The sequence below is a fragment of the Oncorhynchus masou genome, chromosome 22, assembly GCF_036934945.1.
Source record: "Oncorhynchus masou masou isolate Uvic2021 chromosome 22, UVic_Omas_1.1, whole genome shotgun sequence".
Taxonomy (NCBI): Eukaryota; Metazoa; Chordata; class Actinopteri; order Salmoniformes; family Salmonidae; genus Oncorhynchus; species Oncorhynchus masou.
The window spans coordinates 4,884,392-4,903,910 of record NC_088233.1 but is presented as its reverse complement, the minus strand read 5'-3'; the positions used below and the strand labels follow the sequence as shown (position 1 = coordinate 4,903,910).

General features: G+C 42.1%; 1 protein-coding gene across 3 annotated transcripts in view; it reads left to right on the top strand.

The window, feature by feature from the left end:
- LOC135508917 (tumor protein p53-inducible protein 11-like) overlaps positions 1 to 19,519 on the top strand; it is a 90,903-nt gene that overhangs the window by 31,314 nt on the left and 40,070 nt on the right. Inside the window, exon 3 of one of the 3 annotated variants that reach the window (XM_064929134.1) lies at positions 9,344 to 9,441. The exons of the other annotated variants lie outside the window; for them this stretch is intronic. Within the exon in view, the coding sequence (XP_064785206.1) occupies positions 9,360 to 9,441 (82 nt within the window). The 5' untranslated portion in view covers positions 9,344 to 9,359. The remainder of the gene's footprint in view (positions 1 to 9,343; positions 9,442 to 19,519) is intronic. 3 annotated transcript variants of the gene reach the window in all.

Genomic DNA, 19,519 nt, shown 5'->3' with positions numbered 1-19,519 from the left:
AAAAAGGTGTGTGTGTGTGTGTGTAGGTAAGTAACTGTCACTCCTGTGTTCCAATGGCATGTTGTATTAACTAATCCAAGTGTATCATTTTGAAAGGCTATTGATACACTTGTATTAGCTAACACAACATGCCATTGGAGCACAGTATTGATGGTTGCTGATAATGGGCCTCTGTACGCCTATGTAGATATTCCATATAAAAAAAGAACGCCGTTTCCAGCTACAATAGTCATTTTACAACATAAACAATGTCTACACTGTATTTCTGATCAATGTGAAGTTATTTTAACGGACAAAAAAAGTGCCCTTTCTTTCAAAACCCAGGAAATTTCTAAGTGAACCCAAAACTTTTGTGTATGTCTCTCTCAAGCGTAGATGAAGGGAATGTATGAATATATTCAGACCACCTGACATTTTCATTACGTTACAGCCTTATTCTAAAATGGACAAATCATTTCCTCATCTACATGTAACGGATGTGAAATGGCTAGCTTAGTTAGCTAAATAGCTAAATAGCGTTTCAATCGGTGACGTCACTTGCTCTGAGAAGTAGTAGTTCCCCTTGCAGATGCTTCGAGGGTGACTGTTGTTGTGTGCAGAGGGTCCCTGGTTCGCGGCCGGGTATTGGCGAGGGGACGGTCTAAAGTTATACTGTTACATACACACACAATTCCCTATGACAAAGTGAAAATAGTTTTTTCGATTATTTTTATTTATTTTTTAATATATATATATACACACACATTTTTTTTGCAAATGTTTGTAGAAGAGGTCGACCGGTTAATCGGCATGGCCGGGCCGATTTCAAGTTTTCATAAATCGGTAATCAGTGTTTTTGGACACCGATTATGGCCGATTACATTGCACTCCACGAGGAGACTGGCAGGCTGACCAACTGTTATGCGAGTGCAGCAAGGAGCCAAGGTAAGGTGCTAGCTAGCATTAAACTTATCTTTTATAAAAAACAATCAATCTTAACATAATCGCTAGTTAAATAGACCATGGTTGATGATATTACTAGTTCAACTAGCTTGTCCTGTGTTGCATATAATCAATACGGTGGTTGTTTTAATTTGTCATCCAATCACAGCCCACTTGGCCAAACAGGTGATGATTAATGAAAAGCGCATTCTCGTCAGGGTATATGCAGCAGTTTGGGCCGCTTGGCTCGTTGCGAACTGTGCGAAGATCATTTGGCACAAAGTACAGAGAGATCCTTGATGAAAACCTGCTCCGGAGCACTCAGGACCTCAGACTGGGGTGAAGGTTCACCTTCCAACAGGACAACGACCCTAAGCGCACAGCCAAGACAACGCAGGAGTGGCTTGGGGCAAGTCTCTGATTTTTGTTCTTGAGTGGCCCAGCCAGAGCCCGGACTTGAACCTAATTGAACATCTCTGGAGAGATGTGAAAATAGCTGAGCTTTGCCGCTCCCCATCCAACCTGACAGAGCTTGAGAGGATCTGCAGAGAAGAACAGGAGAGAAACTCCCCCAAATACGAGCTTTTAGCATACCCAAAAGAGTGAAGTCTGTAATCGCTACCAAAGGTGCTTCAACAAGTACCGAGTAAAGGATCTTAATACTTAAGTAAATTTGATATTTCATAGTTTTTAATACATTTGCAAACATCTTAAACAGTTTTGATATTATGGAGTATAGTGTGTACATTGAGTGGGAAAATAAACATTTGAATCCATTTTTGTTTTAAGGCTGTAACATAACAATATGTGGAAAGACAAGGGGTCTGAATACTGTTATATATTACGAGCAAAGTGATCTGTGTTCAGGGGGTGTATTCATACCGCCAATTCTGTTGAACTTTTCTTAAACGGAAGCAAACGGTATGAAATGGGGATAAACATATCTGCATTTGTCCAATAGAAACTCTTGTTTGCAAATGTTAGACTAACGATTACAACCTACAGTAGATCAGCTAGATGTGGGCAAGAGTGCAAGGCGGTATTGAATGTGTCACTCAGTCATCTTGATTGCTTTAATTCCTCTCTACCTGTGTGCACCTACGTTGTAAACTTTCATTCATTGGCTAGGTTGAGGCAACCTCATGATGGGTATAGGGAACAAGCGAGTATAGTGTAGTAGCCTAAACCTGTCGATGTTACACTGAACTGGGTGAATAGAAAATGAATGACAGACGTTCCAATATGCTGTAATAGAAATAAAGGCCCTTCTCCAAAAGATAGTCCTCCCTCATCTTAAACGACACCAACCGCCCCTGGACTCCATGATCATTAGTCATGTAATGCCTGGTGACGTCACTATCAGGAATAACACTTTGTATCGTCTTAAATGACAACACCATTACTCAACAACACTAAAATAAAGAAGTGTAATATGTGTGTGAATTCAATATGTAAAACATGGCTCAGATATGATATAGCCTTTTGCTATAGAAAGATGTGCACTTGTGTGACTCATAAAGGATACTGTAGTAACCATAGCTGTGGTTTCCCCACTCTGGGGTGATGGCCTGTCACTGTTAAGTACAGCGCCTTCACAAGGTATTTAACCCTTTGACTTTCCACATTGTACTGTGTTACAGACAGAATGTAACATTTCTTGAATTTTATAAAAAAAAATTGTCACATAATACATACATCCCATCATGAATATGATTGACAGTCATCCGATATGCTGTAATATAAAATAAGGCTGTAATTTACCAAATAATAGCAGGAACAGCACAATTTGGTGATCAGAACCTGGTAATATCAGATTGTAGGATGGGACATAAACCTAACAAATTCCATTAGAAATGTTCTTTTGAACTGGGATAGATAAAATCCCCATTTTTACGGAGAGGCATTACATAGTATGAAACAACAACACTCAAAGCTGCAACTCCACACTACTTGTCAAACAGAGAGAACTGATACTCATTGTTGGGTTGGGATTGGTGTGGTGGGTCAATGGGTGGGTTTTTGACAAAAAAAAATTTGCAATCATGTCTAACTCATTGATTTTTTTAGAATGGTTTTGGGTCCAAACAAGATTTCATGTACAGTATTTATTGAATATTATATGCATTTTAAATGGCTAATTTGGGTGGAATCAATTAGCTTAATTTCTCAGACATCAAATGTGTATTTCAATCAAATGAGGTTGCAGGAATGCTTATCATATCTGTTTCTAATTACAGAAATGTTTTCAGAACAATCTGAGGTGGTGGGTGTTAAATCCTCTTGAGGTGGAACGACCCATTATTGTCTGTCTGTAAGAGCCCTGCAGCTCGCTAATCAGGTTTCAGTGAGCAACACAAATGCCATCAGGGCACAAAAAGCTAAACACTCTCCCGTGTGTGTGTGTGTGTGTGTGTATCTGGTTGAAGTCAGTGAATGATGATTTCTCGCTGGGGAGCCATTTTAATTTGGCTCGCTCAATGATTATCTGCAGGAAAGTTACAAAATCATTCTCTGAAGATGGTGAATCCTCACTGCAGGAACATTGAATAGTTGGGAGAGCATATAATTCTAGTCCAAGCAAATCTAATTATTTGGTCACGTAATATTTTTTTTTTTTTAATCGCATATTTCACAATCTGACATAGCGGTGAGGTACCTTATTTTAGGCTTGATATTAGCAATATATTTTTTCATGGTTCTCACATTTTTGTTTTTGAACGAAGATCTGTTTGGGTCTCTCTTAACATGAACGGAGCCAAATGAACTGTGACTAAAACGACTGACCTAAAACTAGACTAAAATTGTCAGATTTGAACACTCCTCAATGTAAAAAAAAAACTGTTAAATACCACCGTATTGTCAAACATATTTAGCCCATATCACAAGCCCTCGTTCAACCAATGACTTGAACGACTCATGAGGGTCACGGGCAACATGGAAACATCAATGACAGATCTGTTAGAAGAAAGGAATAGTGTTGGTACAGTTTCTACACCTGCATTGCTTCTTAGGTTCTGGCTTTTCTAGGGAGTTTTTCCTAGCCACCGTGCTTCTTAGGTTCTGGCCTTTCTAGGGAGTTTTTCCTAGCCACCGTGCTTCTTAGGTTCTGGCCCTTCTAGGGAGTTTTTCCTAGCCACCGTGCTTCTTAGGTTCTGGCCTTTCTAGGGAGTTTTTCCTAGCCACAGTGCTTCTTAGGTTCTGGCCTTTTTTAGGGAGTTTTTCCTAGCCACAGTGCTTCTACACCTGCATTGCTTGCCGTTTGGGGTTTTAGGCTGGGTTTCTGTACAGCACTTGGAGATATCAGCTGATGTAAGAAGAGCTTTTTATAAATACATTTGATTGATTTTTGTATTGCAGGAAAGTTAATGGAGTGAAATGCTAAACCCTGGGTCTTGTTCATTTAGAAAGAGCGTAGCAAAACGTTTTCAAAGTGGTGCGCTTCGGGGAAAACTATAGTTTCTTATTGAACGACTTTAATGAACAGGGCAACAATCAGTGGAAATCCCTTTCTCTCTGAGTATTTAACTCTGAATAGCTGACTTAACCATCAGCAAACACTTTTTTTATTGGTCAATAATGCAGTTTGACACATCTGTTTCTCGCCTTATTTGGTGTGTGTGTGTGTGTGTTTATATACCGGCTGCATAATGCATTCAATAGATCTCGGACGATTAAGCTTTTACATCGGCAGGATTGGCAATTACACGTTTAAAAAAAAAATATGAGCATAAGCCTATTTATGGCTTATGTTCTACAGACAAGTTTTATAGATTTGTTGATGATTCATTTTATTGGTCCCGTGTGTGAAGTCATTCAAGAGGATCGATTTTTAAAGAATAAAAATACTTATTTTCTGCGTATAACCATGTAATAGAACTTGTTGATTTAAAAAAAAAAAGTATATTGTGTTCGTGTAGAAGCTCCCCCTATACATGCCATAGCTTTTCAACAAGTGGTTAGACCAAACTAAAATAATGTTAGCGGCGATGCACCAACCCAGAACTCGCTACGTGACGGACATGATAGACCCCAGATCCCCCTGTGAATCGAAACGCGTCTTATGTGCGTCTGACCTTCAATCAGCTAATTAATCCTGTTGATGCGAAGACCGACTCGGGAGACGCAGACTGAGCGTGCTCAATCTCAAACCCCTGTCCGTCATCCAGCCGGGCTGCCTAGCAACCAGGTAGAGCCTCCGCACAGCAAGCAGGGATTGGATGAGACTGAAAGGAAGTGTGGGGGTAGATGATGAGTAGGAGGGGGGGCGGCACCTCAGGGCTCAGTCTTCACTCCCACCTTTAATTTCTTTTGATTTTTCTGAAAATAACTTGACCTAAAGATGGTTTGAAGAGCTAAAGAACAAGTTCCTTGGTCTTTTCCTGTTGATTTCTAAACCTGGACTGTATGAAGTATATGATGAACACTGCTATAGGTTTCATCGATAGGAAGGCTATTCTACAAAGCCCTAAGGCTCGCTTTGCTTATTCTAATGGAAAACTCCAGGCTCAAAAAGCATTGAAAAAAAAAGAAGAAAAACACTTCAGATCAGGGTTATTGACACGCTTGATTGAGTTTTCCCACAAGCGTCACACAATTTTTAAAAGAACATCCGTCCATGGCAGTCAGGGGACAAGATGCCTTGGCTGTTCACGCGTATTAGTAGGAACAGAAGCTCTGTGAGCTGTCAGCAAGCTGCCATGGCATGCCGTGGCGGATGATTTGGTACACTCTTCCCACCTCAGGCGCCGGCTGCCAGCATCCTCTCTGACTGTGGCTGCTGCAATTACACTCTTCATCATGGAAGACGAGGGCTTCTGTTTGGGGTGAAACACATGGAGGAGAGCTTCTCCGCCGTAATCCTCAGTCCTGTCAAAGTGGCCGTGAGATGTGAAACAAGTCACTCTCTCTCTCTCTCTCTCTCTCTCTCTTTAGACTCGCTGTTGACATATATGTGGTGTTGCATGTCACCGTAGCTAGCTGGGATTGATGTGGTGTTTTTACACACACACATTGCAGACCGGATGGTGTGAGACTCAGTGCCCTTTTTATTGACTCGCTGTGGGAACGCTAACATGGAAGTACTGTGTAGATCAGTGGTGTGTGTGTGTGTGTGTGTGTACCCATTTTAGTCTACTGGTGTAGGGTTACCAATTGGGACTAAAATGTTCTTTCATCCAACACATGCTATGGTGTGAGGTTACCTGAAGTGGTACAGATCCTTTTCTTATCTAGACTAGGGTTACCCTGATCCTGCTATGGTAGTCTAGGGTTACCCAGATCCTGCTATGGTAGACTAGGGTTACTCTGATCCTGCTATGGTAGTCTAGGGTTACCCTGATCCTGCTATGGTAGTCTAGGGTTACCCTGATCCTGCTATGGTAGTCTAGGGTTACCCAGATCCTGCTATGGTAGACTAGGGTTACTCTGATCCTGCTATGGTAGTCTAGGGTTACCCTGATCCTGCTATGGTAGTCTAGGGTTACCCTGATCCTGCTATCGTAGTGTATTGCTCTGTTTGTACAGTATGGTCATACCTGCATTGTATAAAGGGGATGTGCATTAAGTATGTTTGGCCCTGTACTGGCTTTCCTCCATCCTCCACTTTCTCTTATGTCATTTATTAAACCATCTCTGAAGTGGTTAGAATCACAACCCTCAGGACACGTTAACATGCTGAATAGACCAGGCCATCACACGCATGTTTTTTGTCAATCCACACCAGACGTGGTCAGGACTCGCAAGTTGAAATATCAAAACCAACTCTGAACAAACTATATTAATCTGGATTGACGGGTCGAAACGCATTAACCTCTTTAATCTATGGGGGCGCTATTTCATTATTGGATAAAAAAACGTGCCCGTTTGAAGCGCAATATTTTGTCACAAAAAGATGCTTGACTATGCATATAATTGACAGCTTTAGAAAGAAAACACTCTGACGTTTCCAAAACTGCAAAGATATTATCTGTGAGTGCCCCAGAACTGATGCTACAGGCGAAACCAAGATGAAACTTCAAACAGGAAATGAGCAACATTTTTGAAGCTCTGTTTTCCAATGTCTCCTTATATGGCTGTGAATGTGACAGGAATGAGCCCACAATTTCTGCCGTTTCCCCAAGGTGTCTGCAGCATTGTGACGTATTTGTATGCATATCATCGGAAGATTGACCATAAGAGACTACATTTGCCAGGTGTTCCACCCGGTGTCCTCCGTCGAAATTGGTGCGTCATCTTCAGCTGCAAGTATTTTTCCATGGGATTCAGAGGAGAAGGTAGACTTCCACGAACAATATATCAATGAAGAGATATGTTAAAAACACCTTGAGGATTGATTCTAAACAGTGTTTGCCGTGTTTCAGTCGATATTATGGAGTTAATTTGGAAAAAAGTTCGCCGTTTTGATGACTGAATTTTCGTTTTTTTTTTGGTACCCAAACGTGATGTACAAAACGGAGCGATTTCTCCTACACAAAGAATCTTTCAGGGAAAAACTGAACATTTGCTATGTAACTGAGAGTCTCCTCATTAAAAACATCCGAAGTTCTTCAAAGGTAAATTGTTTTATTTGAATTTTCTGGTTTTTGTGAAAATGTTGCCCGCTAAATGCTACGCTAAATGCTATGCTAGCTATCAATACTCTTACACAAATGCTTGTTTTGCTATGGTTGAAAAGCATATTTTGAAAATCTGAGATGACAGTGTTGTTAAGGAAAGGCTAAACTTGAGAGAGAGCATATTTATTTCATTTCATTTGCGATTTTAATAAATAGTTAATGTTACGTTATGCTAATGAGCTTCAGGCTATAACTGGATACAGGTTTTTTTCATAGCCAAACGCGAACAAAACGGAGCGATTTGTCCTACACAAATAATATTTTTTGAAAAACTGAACATTTGCTATCTGAGTCTTCTCATTGAAAACATCTGAAGTTCTTCAAAGGTAAATGATTTTATTTGAATGCTTTTCTTGTTTTTGTGAAAATGTTGCTGGCTGAATTCTAGGCTTATAGCTATGCTAGCTATCAATACTCTTACACAAATGCTTGTTTAGCTATGGTTGAAAAGCTTATTTTGAAAATCTGAGATGACAGTGTTGTTAACAAAAGTCTAAGCTTGAGAGCAAATATATTTATTTAATTTTATTTGCGATTTTCATGAATAGTTAACGTTGCGTTATGCTAATGAGCTTGAAGCTATAAATAGGATCCCGGATCCGGGATTGCTCGACGCAAGAAGTTAAACATTCATGGCAATTTTGCTAGTTAGCTTGATGTTGCTAGCTAATTTGTCCTGGGATGTAAACATCGGGTTGTTATTTTACCTGAAATGCACAAGGTCCTCTACTAGTAATCTCTCCTCCTCCAGCCGTCTTCTTCTTTGGACTTTATATGGCGGTTGGCAACAAACTTCCAAAAAGCTTCCCTGTATAGCTAATAACCTTCTCATGTTTGCAGTGCAATTTGTATTCCTGGCTACTTCAATAAAGTCATTGCCCTGGTCAGTGTGCAACTGTTCAGGCACTATGGGAAATCTAAAAGTTATAAAGTTTGGGCTTCAGCAGAATACTGCTGGAAGCAAGCAGGCAGACAGTTACGGTGCACCACCAACTGGACTGGAGTGTGGACCTCTGAAAGATGAACAATCACCCAGGTGGGTATACGCTTCTAAAAACCAATGATGGGAGAGGCGGGACTTGCAGCGCGTCAAAAGCATTAAAATATAACCAAGTTCTATTTTCGCGCCTGGCCGCGAAGATGCGCGCGAGCAGTTTGGATGAAATTATTGAATAATATGTATGTGTACTTTTTTTTTTTTACTTTTGCAATGATCGCGCACATAACATAAGCTGTGTGGTCAGCATGTAACGGTTCGTACCATGCTTAATACCAGAGTCTGCGTGAGTCTGCCTTTCTGATTCACTCTCCTCCTACCTTTTCAAGGCAATCCTTCTCTTTTTCTTACCTGTTGAAAGAAAATATAAAGATGACAAAAGGAGTAGGAATTCCTCATTTTATTAAAGAGTTTCATAACATCCATTCGTTTTAGTGTCTGTTGTTCACCGGTTAACTCGGGCAACAGCTGACATTTCCACACGAACCTGGTTCTGCTATTACGCCAGGGACAAGGCCAGGGACAAGGCCAGGGACAAGGCCAGGGACAAGGCCAGGGACAAGGCCAGGGACAAGGCCAGGGACAAGGCCAGGGACAAGGCCAGGGACAAGGCCAGGGACAAGGCCAGGGACAAGGCCAGGGACCGGGTGGAAAGGCAGTTTTTTTTTTTCTCTTTTACAGACGGTTGCTGTGCCAATGGATGCATTTTTAGCCTTGCACATTACACCTGTGTTTCATAGCACCCAACAATGTATTTACAGAACTTGAGATGAGCACCTCTGATGTTTATCCTCTTTCTGCCTTCTCTTAGGTCATTTAAAAAAACAATGGTTACCCAGGCAACGGGGTTGACATCTGCCATTTCCACAGTAACCGAGGAATTCTACATCACGGAGACCATTAGGGACCGTGTGTATTTGAAAGCCTTTTTCCCCCTCTTCTCTTCTTCAGATGGTTGCTGTGCAATGGCACGTATGTGTGTTTTGGCGTACTCTGTTATCGGATGTTATCGTTTAGGTCATTGGTTTTCCTTGTCTGATCCAATTGGTACTGTGAATAGCCTATGGGAATTGGATAATACGCACAGCTGGAGCAGGACAGAACGAGTCCTTAGAGACCTGTGTGTGTGTGTGTGTGTGTGTGTGTGTGTGTGTGTGTGTGTGTGTCAGACCCTGAAAAAAAAATCTAAAATACAATTTGGTAGACTATTTGAGTTTTATAAATAACCATTCAAATATTCTGTTATTGTTCTTGGCTGTGTATTTGAACATACTCCTACACAGAAAGTAATTTCAATATCAGGTACTTAAATGTGGAGTGGAGATCAGTGTGCTGAAGGACCATGTACAGTACCAGTCAACAGTTTGGACATACCTACTCATTCAAGTTTTTATTTTATTTGTACTATTTTCTACATTGTAGAATAATAGTGACAACATCAAAACTATTAAATAACACACATGGAATCATGTAGTAACCAAAAATGATGACCGCTTTGCACACTCTTGGTGTTCTCTCAACCAGTTTCACTTGGAATGCTTTTCCAACAGTCTTGAATGAGTTGCCACATATGCCGAGCACTTGTTGGCTGCTTTTCCTTCACTCTGCAGTCCAACTTATCCCAAACCTTCTTCATTGGGTGGAGGTCAGGTGATTGTGGGGGCCAGGTCATATGATGCAGCACCATCACTCTCCTTGGTCAAAAAGCCCTTCCACAGCCTGGAGGTGTGTTGGGTCATTGTCCTGTTGAAAAACAAATGATAGTCCCACTCAGCTCAAACCAGATGGGATGGCGTATAGCTGCAGAATGCTGTGGTAGCCATGCTGGTTAAGTGTGCCTTGTATTCTAAACAAATCAGACAGTGTTACCAGCAAAGCACCATTACACCACCACCTCCATGCTTCACGCTGGGAACCACACATGCGGACATCATCCGTTCACCTATTCAGCATCTCACAAAGACACGGTGGTTGGAACCTAAAATCTCAAATTTGGACTCGTCAGACCAAAGGACAGATTTCCACTGGTCTAAAGTCCATTACTCGTGTTTCTTGGCCCAAGCAAGTCTCTTCTTATTATTGCTGTCCTTTAGTAGTGGTTTCTTTGTTGCAATTGGACCACGAAGGCTTGCTTCACACTGTGTCTTCAGAACAGTTGTTGAGATGTCTGCTACTTGAACTCTGAAGCATTTATTTGGGCTGCAATCTGAGGTGCTGGTATCTCAAATGAATGTATCCTCTGCAGCAGAGGTAACTCTGGGGCTTTCTTTCCTGTGGCGGTCCTCATGAGAGCCAGTTTCATCATAGCGCTTGATGGTTTTTGCGACTGCGTTTTGAATAAACTTTCAAAGTTCTTGAAATGTTCATTATTGACTGATCTTCGTGTCTTAAAGTAATGATTGACTGTTGGTTTTTCTTTGCCTATTTCAGCTGTTCTTGCCATAATATAGACTTGGCCCAATTTGGTACCATATTCTGTACACCACCCCTCCTATGTGTTATTTCATGGTTGTGATGTCTTCACTGTTGTTCTACATTGTAGCAAATAGTAAAAAGGAAGAAAAAGCCTTGAATGAGTCGGTGTGTCCTAACTTTTGACTGCTACTGTTCATCTGTTGGACATTGTGTTCTTGATTGTAACTGTGTGAGAAAAGGGCTCTGGCAGAGCTTGGATATTTTCATTTCTGTATTTAGTTAAACAGAACAATCAATCTCTCTCGACTCGGTAAATGCTGTCTCAAGAAGGAATGAGGGGTCTGATGGGACCCTCTTCTTTGTCACCATTTATGGTAGTATAGGGGACACTTGTCCAAAGCCACTTACAGAACTGTCAGCATTGTGACCTACTGTACAGTGTATAGAGGAATTGAACCCACAACCTTGACGTTTCCAGCACCATAACACATTTTTAGAACCATCACTTGTCTGTTGACGTTGTCATTTGGTAGACAATTGTGTCTGTTGACGTTGTCATTTGGTCGACACTTGTGTCTGTTGACGTTTTCATTTGGTCGACACTTGTCGCTCTGTATTTCCCAAAGCAGTCTTGTCTAAAGAATGCCATTTTTCAGTTGAAGATAAAGGCCTTGTGGTTTTGTGTTACTTTGCCATGGGGAGCAGAGAAACTGTTGCAGTTTTAAAGCCAATGTTGCTGTAATTCTACAGCAGAGAAGATTTTAGCAACTTTATAACTCATTTCATTACAATTCTACACATTTTCCCACGGGGTGGAGAGAAAGATTAGCAGTTTTTTCACAGCTAATTTCCTGCAATTCTACACATTTGTACAATTGGGTGGAGAAAAATGTTTGGTTTTTAATATGAGTGCGGCTGACTAACAAAATCAATGTCCCCCCCTCTGAGAAATGTGGGCTAATTGAGTGACGGACATAACGAGAAGAACTGCTGATGAACAATCAAATGTCCAAATTGCACCTTATGTATTCTACAAACACTCAACAGTATGTTTTAGACCATGACGGGAGTTTCTTGCGTTTTTTGTAAATTGATCCGCGAGCCAGTTGTCCATCCCTGATGTAGGTTTAGTTAACAGGGAGCCTCTTCGGTCTGTCCCAAATGGCACCCTATTCCCTATATAGTGCACTACTTTAGACCAGGGCCCTATAGAACCCTATTCCCTATATAGTGTACTGCTTTAGACCAGAGCCCTATAGAACCCTATTCCCTATACAGTGCACTACTTTAGACCAGAGCCCTATAGAACCCTATTCCCTATACAGTGCACTACTTTAGACCAGAGCCCTATAGAACCCTATTCCCTATATAGTGCACAACTTTAGACCAGAGCCCTATAGAACCCTATTCCCTATACAGTGCACTACTTTCGACCAGAGCCATTTGGGATGCAGTAAATTGTCTGCTGTATACTTTTTTTACTGTGTTATTCCTGCATTGCGACAATTCACGTGTGTACACACACACACACACACACACACACACGGTCTGCACAATCTAAATTCCTGTGTGGGCAAAGCAATTGGCTAGATACTGCTCTGATTTTCAGCTGGGCTGGGCAGTCTAGCAGTTTGAAGGAGGAGGTGCTTTTCTCGAGTGCAGACAGGGACCTTTTTTTGAGATGTCTGGATCCTTTTTTTTTTGTCAATTTGGATTCAAATAAAGTATTTTAAATGTGGACACCCAGCAGACTGACAGACAGACCAGGGTCTTTCACGACTGACTGACAGTCCCATACCAGAGACTTCTGTACAGACCAGATGGCGTTACAGTGGATAGTGGACATTTTACAGGCTAACCGATTTTTAGTGTTACCTTTTGTAATTATTTTTGAAGATCTTTACTTTTTTTGTACCCCTGACGTCATTTTCCTGTGACCGAAAACAGCTTCTGGACATCAGAACAGCGATCAGTAACCTAGATCAGTAACCTAGATCAGTAACCTAGATCAGTAACCAGTGCCTTTTGCACACAATGTATATAGACTTTTTTTCTACTACTGTGTTATTGAGTTGTTTGTTTACTCCATGTGTAACTCTGTTGTTTGTTTACTCCATGTGTAACTGTGTTGTTGTCTGTTCACACTGCTATGCTTTATCTTGGCCAGATCGCAGTTGTAAATGAGAACTTGTTCTCAACTAGCCTACCTGGTTAAATGAAGGTGTTCTCAACTAGCCTACCTGGTTAAATGAAGGTGTTCTCAACTAGCCTACCTGGTTAAATGAAGGTGTTCTCAACTAGCCTACCTGGTTAAATGAAGGTGTTCTCAACTAGCCTACCTGGTTAAATGAAGGTGTTCTCAACTAGCCTACCTGGTTAAATAAAGGTGTTCTCAACTAGCCTACCTGGTTAAATAAAGGTGTTCTCAACTAGCCTACCTGGTTAAATAAAGGTGTTCTCAACTAGCCTACCTGGTTAAATGAAGGTGTTCTCAACTAGCCTACCTGGTTAAATGAAGGTGTTCTCAACTAGCCTACCTGGTTAAATGAAGGTGTTCTCAACTAGCCTACCTGGTTAAATAAAGGTGTTCTCAACTAGCCTACCTGGTTAAATAAAGGTGTTCTCAACTAGCCTACCTGGTTAAATGAAGGTGTTCTCAACTAGCCTACCTGGTTAAATGAAGGTGAAATAAAATACAAATAAAAAAAAAAGATTTGGATGAAGATTTCTACTTCAACGAGTTGTCCGTTCTGCGGACCAGGTCCTAAAGAGGACCGTTTACTCCACACACAGAAACCCAAGGCCCCTCCCTTTGGCAAATTTTTACCAGAACTCCACCCTCCTGATTCCTGCTTACAGGCATAAAGTCAAACGAGAAGTGGTCCCGATGCCATCCAGAATCTCTATACCATGTGTCAAAGGAAGGCCCAGGAAAATATCGCAGACTCCAGTCACCCAAGTCCTAATGTTCCCTCTGCTACCTCACGGCAGGCGTTACCGGAGCGCCAAGTCTAGGACAAAAAGCATCCTTAACAGCTTCTACCCCTAAACTATACGACTGCTGAACAATTAATCAAATGACCCCCCCCCCCCCCCCATTTTTATACTGCTGCAACTTGTTGTTTATCATCTATGCATGGTCACTTTACCCCTACCTTCATCTAGACTAACCTGTACCCCCGCACATTGACTCAGTACCGGTATCTCGTTATTGTTTTGTCATTTTTTTTGTTACTTTTTAGTCAATTTTTATTTTTTTCCTGAACTGCATTGTTGATTAACGGCTTGTACCTAAGCATTTTCACGCTACCTGTTGTATTCGGCGCATGTGACAAATATTATTATTTTGATTTGAAGGTGGGATGCAAAGAGACCCAGCTGCGATTGTTGGACCCCCTCCTCTCACTCAACAGTACTGTCACTCTCCCTAAGCCCAACTGACAGACCCTGAAATTGTGTTCAGAGGACAGGCAGAAGGAAACCAGTGTTCTTCCTCTGCCAAACACACATGGCTAAACACATCACACTCATGCTTTAATCCCCCTACTGCCAATCAGCAGCCATAACACAGCCATGTAACAGGAAGTCATATGCAGCAGTGAGTCAGTGTGCTACCAAATATGCTCTATTATATTGACAAGATAGTCGAGTGACCGCTCTGACAATGGAAATAGATGTCCTTAAAGATGGAAGGCAGGTGGGAGGAGTTGAGATCGGGTTGGACCATTCTAGCCAAAGAGGTGGTAGATACGAGTGTGAACAGCAGGCACAACTCTGATATAAAGTTTTTTTTTCTCCAAAAGTTGCATTAATGCCACATGCGTCCACTTATATCAGTGCATTTGTAACAACCTAAGCATTACAAAACGTATACTTAGATCAAAATAAACCTCACGTAGCAAATTAGTAATTGAATGTGTTGTTGACCTAATTCGGTTCGTTATTTTCGCGGCCGTATTTTGGGCGGAGTAAACCCTCTCGCGTCGCCTCTCCCTCTCTGGTGCTACTCATTTCACGCCTCCTGACGTGTGACTGATATTTTGGGAAAAGCAACACACAATGTGTGCAGGTTGCTATGGTGCATGTGTGGATGATACACACAGAGCCAGCACAAATCTCAACGCTTGAAGGAATATTTTACTTCCCTGTGTATACATATACAGAGCCTTCAGAAAGTGTTCAAATTCCTGGATGTATTCCACATGTTACAGCCTGAATTCAAAATGGTTGTTTTTGACATTTTTTTGCGAATTTATTGTAAATTTAAATACAGAAATATCTAATTTACATAAGTATACACATCCCTGAGTCTATACTTTGTAGAAGCACATTTTTTACAGATTAGTTTTGGGTATTTCTGTATCAGCACGTCTAGATTTGAGGATTTTGTCCCTGCAGATTTTCTCAAGTTCTGTTAACTTAAATGGGGACAGTGAACAGCAATCTTCAAGTCTTTCAGCAGATTTTCAATGTGAATCAAGTCTGGGCTTTGGCAGAATGTTAGATTTGTCATGTTTTTTAAATGATAACCTCAAAGTAGCAGGAAACTGGAGTAGCTACCATTTTTATATATATATCTTTTAAGGACTTTCACATTCTGAAGTCATTCCAGCATTGCTTGGTCATGGTTCTGTTGAAAGGTAAATCTTCACCTCCCAGTCTAACATCGTTTGCACTCTGAAGCAGGTTCTCATCTAGGATTTGCCTGTATTTGGCTCCATTCATTGTTCCCTCTATCCTTACCAGTCTACCAGTCTGTGGTGCTGAAAAGCATCCCCATAGCATGATGCTGCCACCACCATGCTTCATGGTAGGGAGGGTGTTAGACGGGTGATGAGTTGTGCCTGGTTTTCTCCAGACATGGCACTTTGCATTCAGGCCGAATAGTTACATTTGTGTCATCAGATCGCTATCTTTTGCCTTATGCTCTTAATCTTTCACGTTCCTTTTTTTACAAACTCCAGGCGTCTGTCATGTCTTGTTCTCAGGAGAGGCTTCCATATAGCCACTCTCCCATAAAGCCCAGATTGGTGAAGTGCTGCAGAGACTGTTGTCCTTCTGGCAGGTTCTCCCATCTCAGCCAAGGAACTCTGTAATTCTGTCATAGTGGTCATTGGGTTCTTGGTCACCTCCCTGACTAAGGTCCTTCTTGCCCGGTTGCTCAGTTTGGTCAGACAGAGTCTGGGTAGTCACAGAGTTTTTAAATTTTCCCCATGATGCAGACCACTGTGCTCTAGGAAACTTTCAACACTCTAGAACTAGTTTTATACCCTTCCCCCCAGATACATGCCTCCTCACAATTCTATCTCGGAGATCTACAGACAGTTCCTTGGCCCTCATGGTGTAGTTTCTGCTCTGTCATGCACTGTCAACTATGGAACCTTATATAGACAGGTGCGTTTTCTTTCTAAACCATGTAATAAAAAAAGGTGCGCGCGTCGGGTAGGTGCGCGCGTCGGGTTTGACGTGTAATATACACCTCCAGTCCACGAACTCCTCCACCAAAGGGGGATTCCCAAATGGCACCCTGTTCCCTTCAATATATAAGGAGCAGGATTCATTGAGGATGCAGCCGTGGTTGAGTGTGAGGGGAAACACTTGAACCAATCATCACGTATTTATACTCCATGACTTATTCCACATTGTTGAGTTAAAGCCCAAATTCAAAATGGATGAAATATACCATCTACCCACAATACCCCATTTTTGAATATCGGAAATTTGAATACTGGCCACAGGTGGACTCTAATTTAAGTTGTAGTGACATCTCAGGGATGATTTGAAGGAAATTGGCTGCACCTGAGCTCAATTTGGAGTGTCAAAGGCACTTTCAATACATTTGCAAACCATCTCATGATGGGGTATTATGTGTAGATGGATGAGAAATATATTTCAGCCATTTTGAATTTGGGCTGTAACTCAACAATGTGGATTAAGTCGTGGAGTATGAATACATTCTGAAGCCACTGTATTATAGAAGATATTTATATCTCTCCTTACGGCTGGCTTCTCAACACACTATGAGCACATTGTGCCTGTCTCTGGGTTGTGTAGGGCAGTAGTGACCGGTGGCTGGTACCTGTGATCTACCATGTGACTCTCTAACAGGGAATCCTCTGTTTTATAAGGAGCTGTCATAACGTCGAGCGGTGTCTCTGTCTTCACCCAGCTAAGTCTAGCTGTCATAACGTCGAGCGGTGTCTGTCTTCACCCAGCTAAGTCTAGCTGTCATAACGTCGAGCGGTGTCTGTCTTCACCCAGCTAAGTCTAGCTGTCATAACGTCGAGCGGTGTCTCTGTCTTCACCCAGCTAAGTCTAGCTGTCATAACGTCGAGCGGTGTCTCGGTCTTCACCCAGCTAAGTCTAGCTGTCATAACGTCGAGCGGTGTCTCGGTCTTCACCCAGCTAAGTCTAGCTGTCATAACGTCGAGCGGTGTCTCTGTCTTCACCCAGCTAAGTCTAGCTGTCATAACATCGAGCGGTGTCTCTGTCTTCACCCAGCTAAGTCTACCTGTTGATGGAGGTGGTAATGGAACATGAACATTAGCTGTAGTAAAGTTAGCCTGGTCCCAGATCTGTTTGTGATGTACAGCCAAGTCCTATGGCTGTGGTCGTGACAAGTGCACAATCAGAACTGGGATCAGGCTAGTAAAGACTGGCTGTCAGACATACGAGGGCTGTTGATGGCGGTGAGTGGAACTGTGAAGCTTCACCCTGATGAAAGCAGCTTGGCTTGTTATTACATGTAATGCACTGGAGCGATGGCCATCTTTCAATGCCTTTTCTCCAGACAACTGTGCTGCTTTTAACACGATCTGTCTCGGGGGCAAGCGTTACTGAAACAACGTTTTTTTACCTTTATTTAACCAGGCAAGTCAGTTAAGAACAAATTCTTATTTTCAATGACAGCCTGGGAACTGTGGGTTAACTGCCTGTTCAGTGGCAGAATGACAGATTTGTACCTTGTCAGCTCGGGGATTTGAACTTACAACCTTCCGGTTACTAGTCCAACGCTCTAACCACTAGGATACCCTGCCGCCACTCCACTCTAACCACTAGGCTACCCTGCCGCCACTCCACTCTAACCACTAGGCTACCCTGCCGCCACTCCACTCTAACCACTAGGCTACCCTGCCGCCACTCCACTCTAACCACTAGGCTACCCTGCCGCCCCTCTAACTCTAACCACTAGGCTACCCTGCCGCCCCTCCACTCTAACCACTAGGCTACCCTGCCGCCCCTCCACTCTAACCACTAGGCTACCCTGCCGCCCCTCCACTCTAACCACTAGGCTACCCTGCCGCCCCTCCACTCTAACCACTAGGCTACCCTGCCACTCCTCTTTGAACCTGGTGAATCCAGACGGAATTAAATCTTCTAGGATGCCTTCTGTAAATCCATCAGAGAATTGTTATTGTCGACACTCAGCCTGGGCCCGTCTACGGTCAGTACAGCAGCCGTTACTGCTGGGAAAATGGACCAAGAACCCACGTTGCTCCTGTAATTGTTTTTGGCTTAAAACGTTAGCCTTGAGGCTAACTCTATAACCATGAAAGTTAATGCGTTTGCTAGGCTAAATACGCCCACACACAGTGGCTAACAAATCTGTTACTGGGATAAATATGCTAAGCTACACCCCAAATAGTGGGCACCAACCAGACTGTGTGCACTCCCTAATACAGGGACTTTAATCTGGTTTTGGCACCGAGTGGCACTGCCCGAAGTGGTGATGATTGCCTGCCTAGCTGTGGTGGTGATTGGTTCAAGTGAGCCGTTTCCCCTCACACTCAACCAAGGCTGCATCCTCAATGAATCCTGCTCCTTATATATTGAAGGGAACAGGGTGCCATTTGGGAATCCCCCTTTGGTGGAGGAGTTAGTGGACTGGAAGTGTATATTATATGTCAAAGCTGACCTACATTTGAAGTCGGAAGTTTACATGCATATCTTAGCCAAATACATTTTAAACTCAGTTTTTCACAATTACTGACATTTTAATCCTCGTAAACATTCCCTGTCTTAGGTCAGTTGGGATCACCACTTTATTTTAAGGATGTGAAATGTCAGAATAATAGTAGAATGATTTTATTTTTTTATTTCATCACATTCCCAGTGGGTCAGAAGATTACATACACTTAATTAGTATTTGGTAGCATTGCCTTTTAAATGGTTTAACTTGGTTCAAAGCTTCCCACAATAAGTTGGGTGAATTTTGGCCCATTCCTCCTGACAGAGCTGGTGTAACTGAGTCAGGTTTGTAGGTCTCCTTGCTCGCACACGGTTTTTCAGTTCTGCCCACAAATGTTCTATAGGATTGAGGTCAGGGCTTTGTGATGCACACTCCAATACCTTGACTTTGTTGTCTTTAAGCCATTTTTCCACAACTTTGTGTCCAAATACCAAATGGGTTCCTCCTTTTGTTAGCGCGTTCGGCAAACAAATCCAAACTCACGAGGCACGGGCAAGTCCAGGCGAAAGCTCAGCCGAAAAGTTCAAAAAGTTATATTACAGTTTTGTAGAAACATGTCAAGCAATGTATAGAATCGATCTTTAGGATGTTTTTAAAATACAT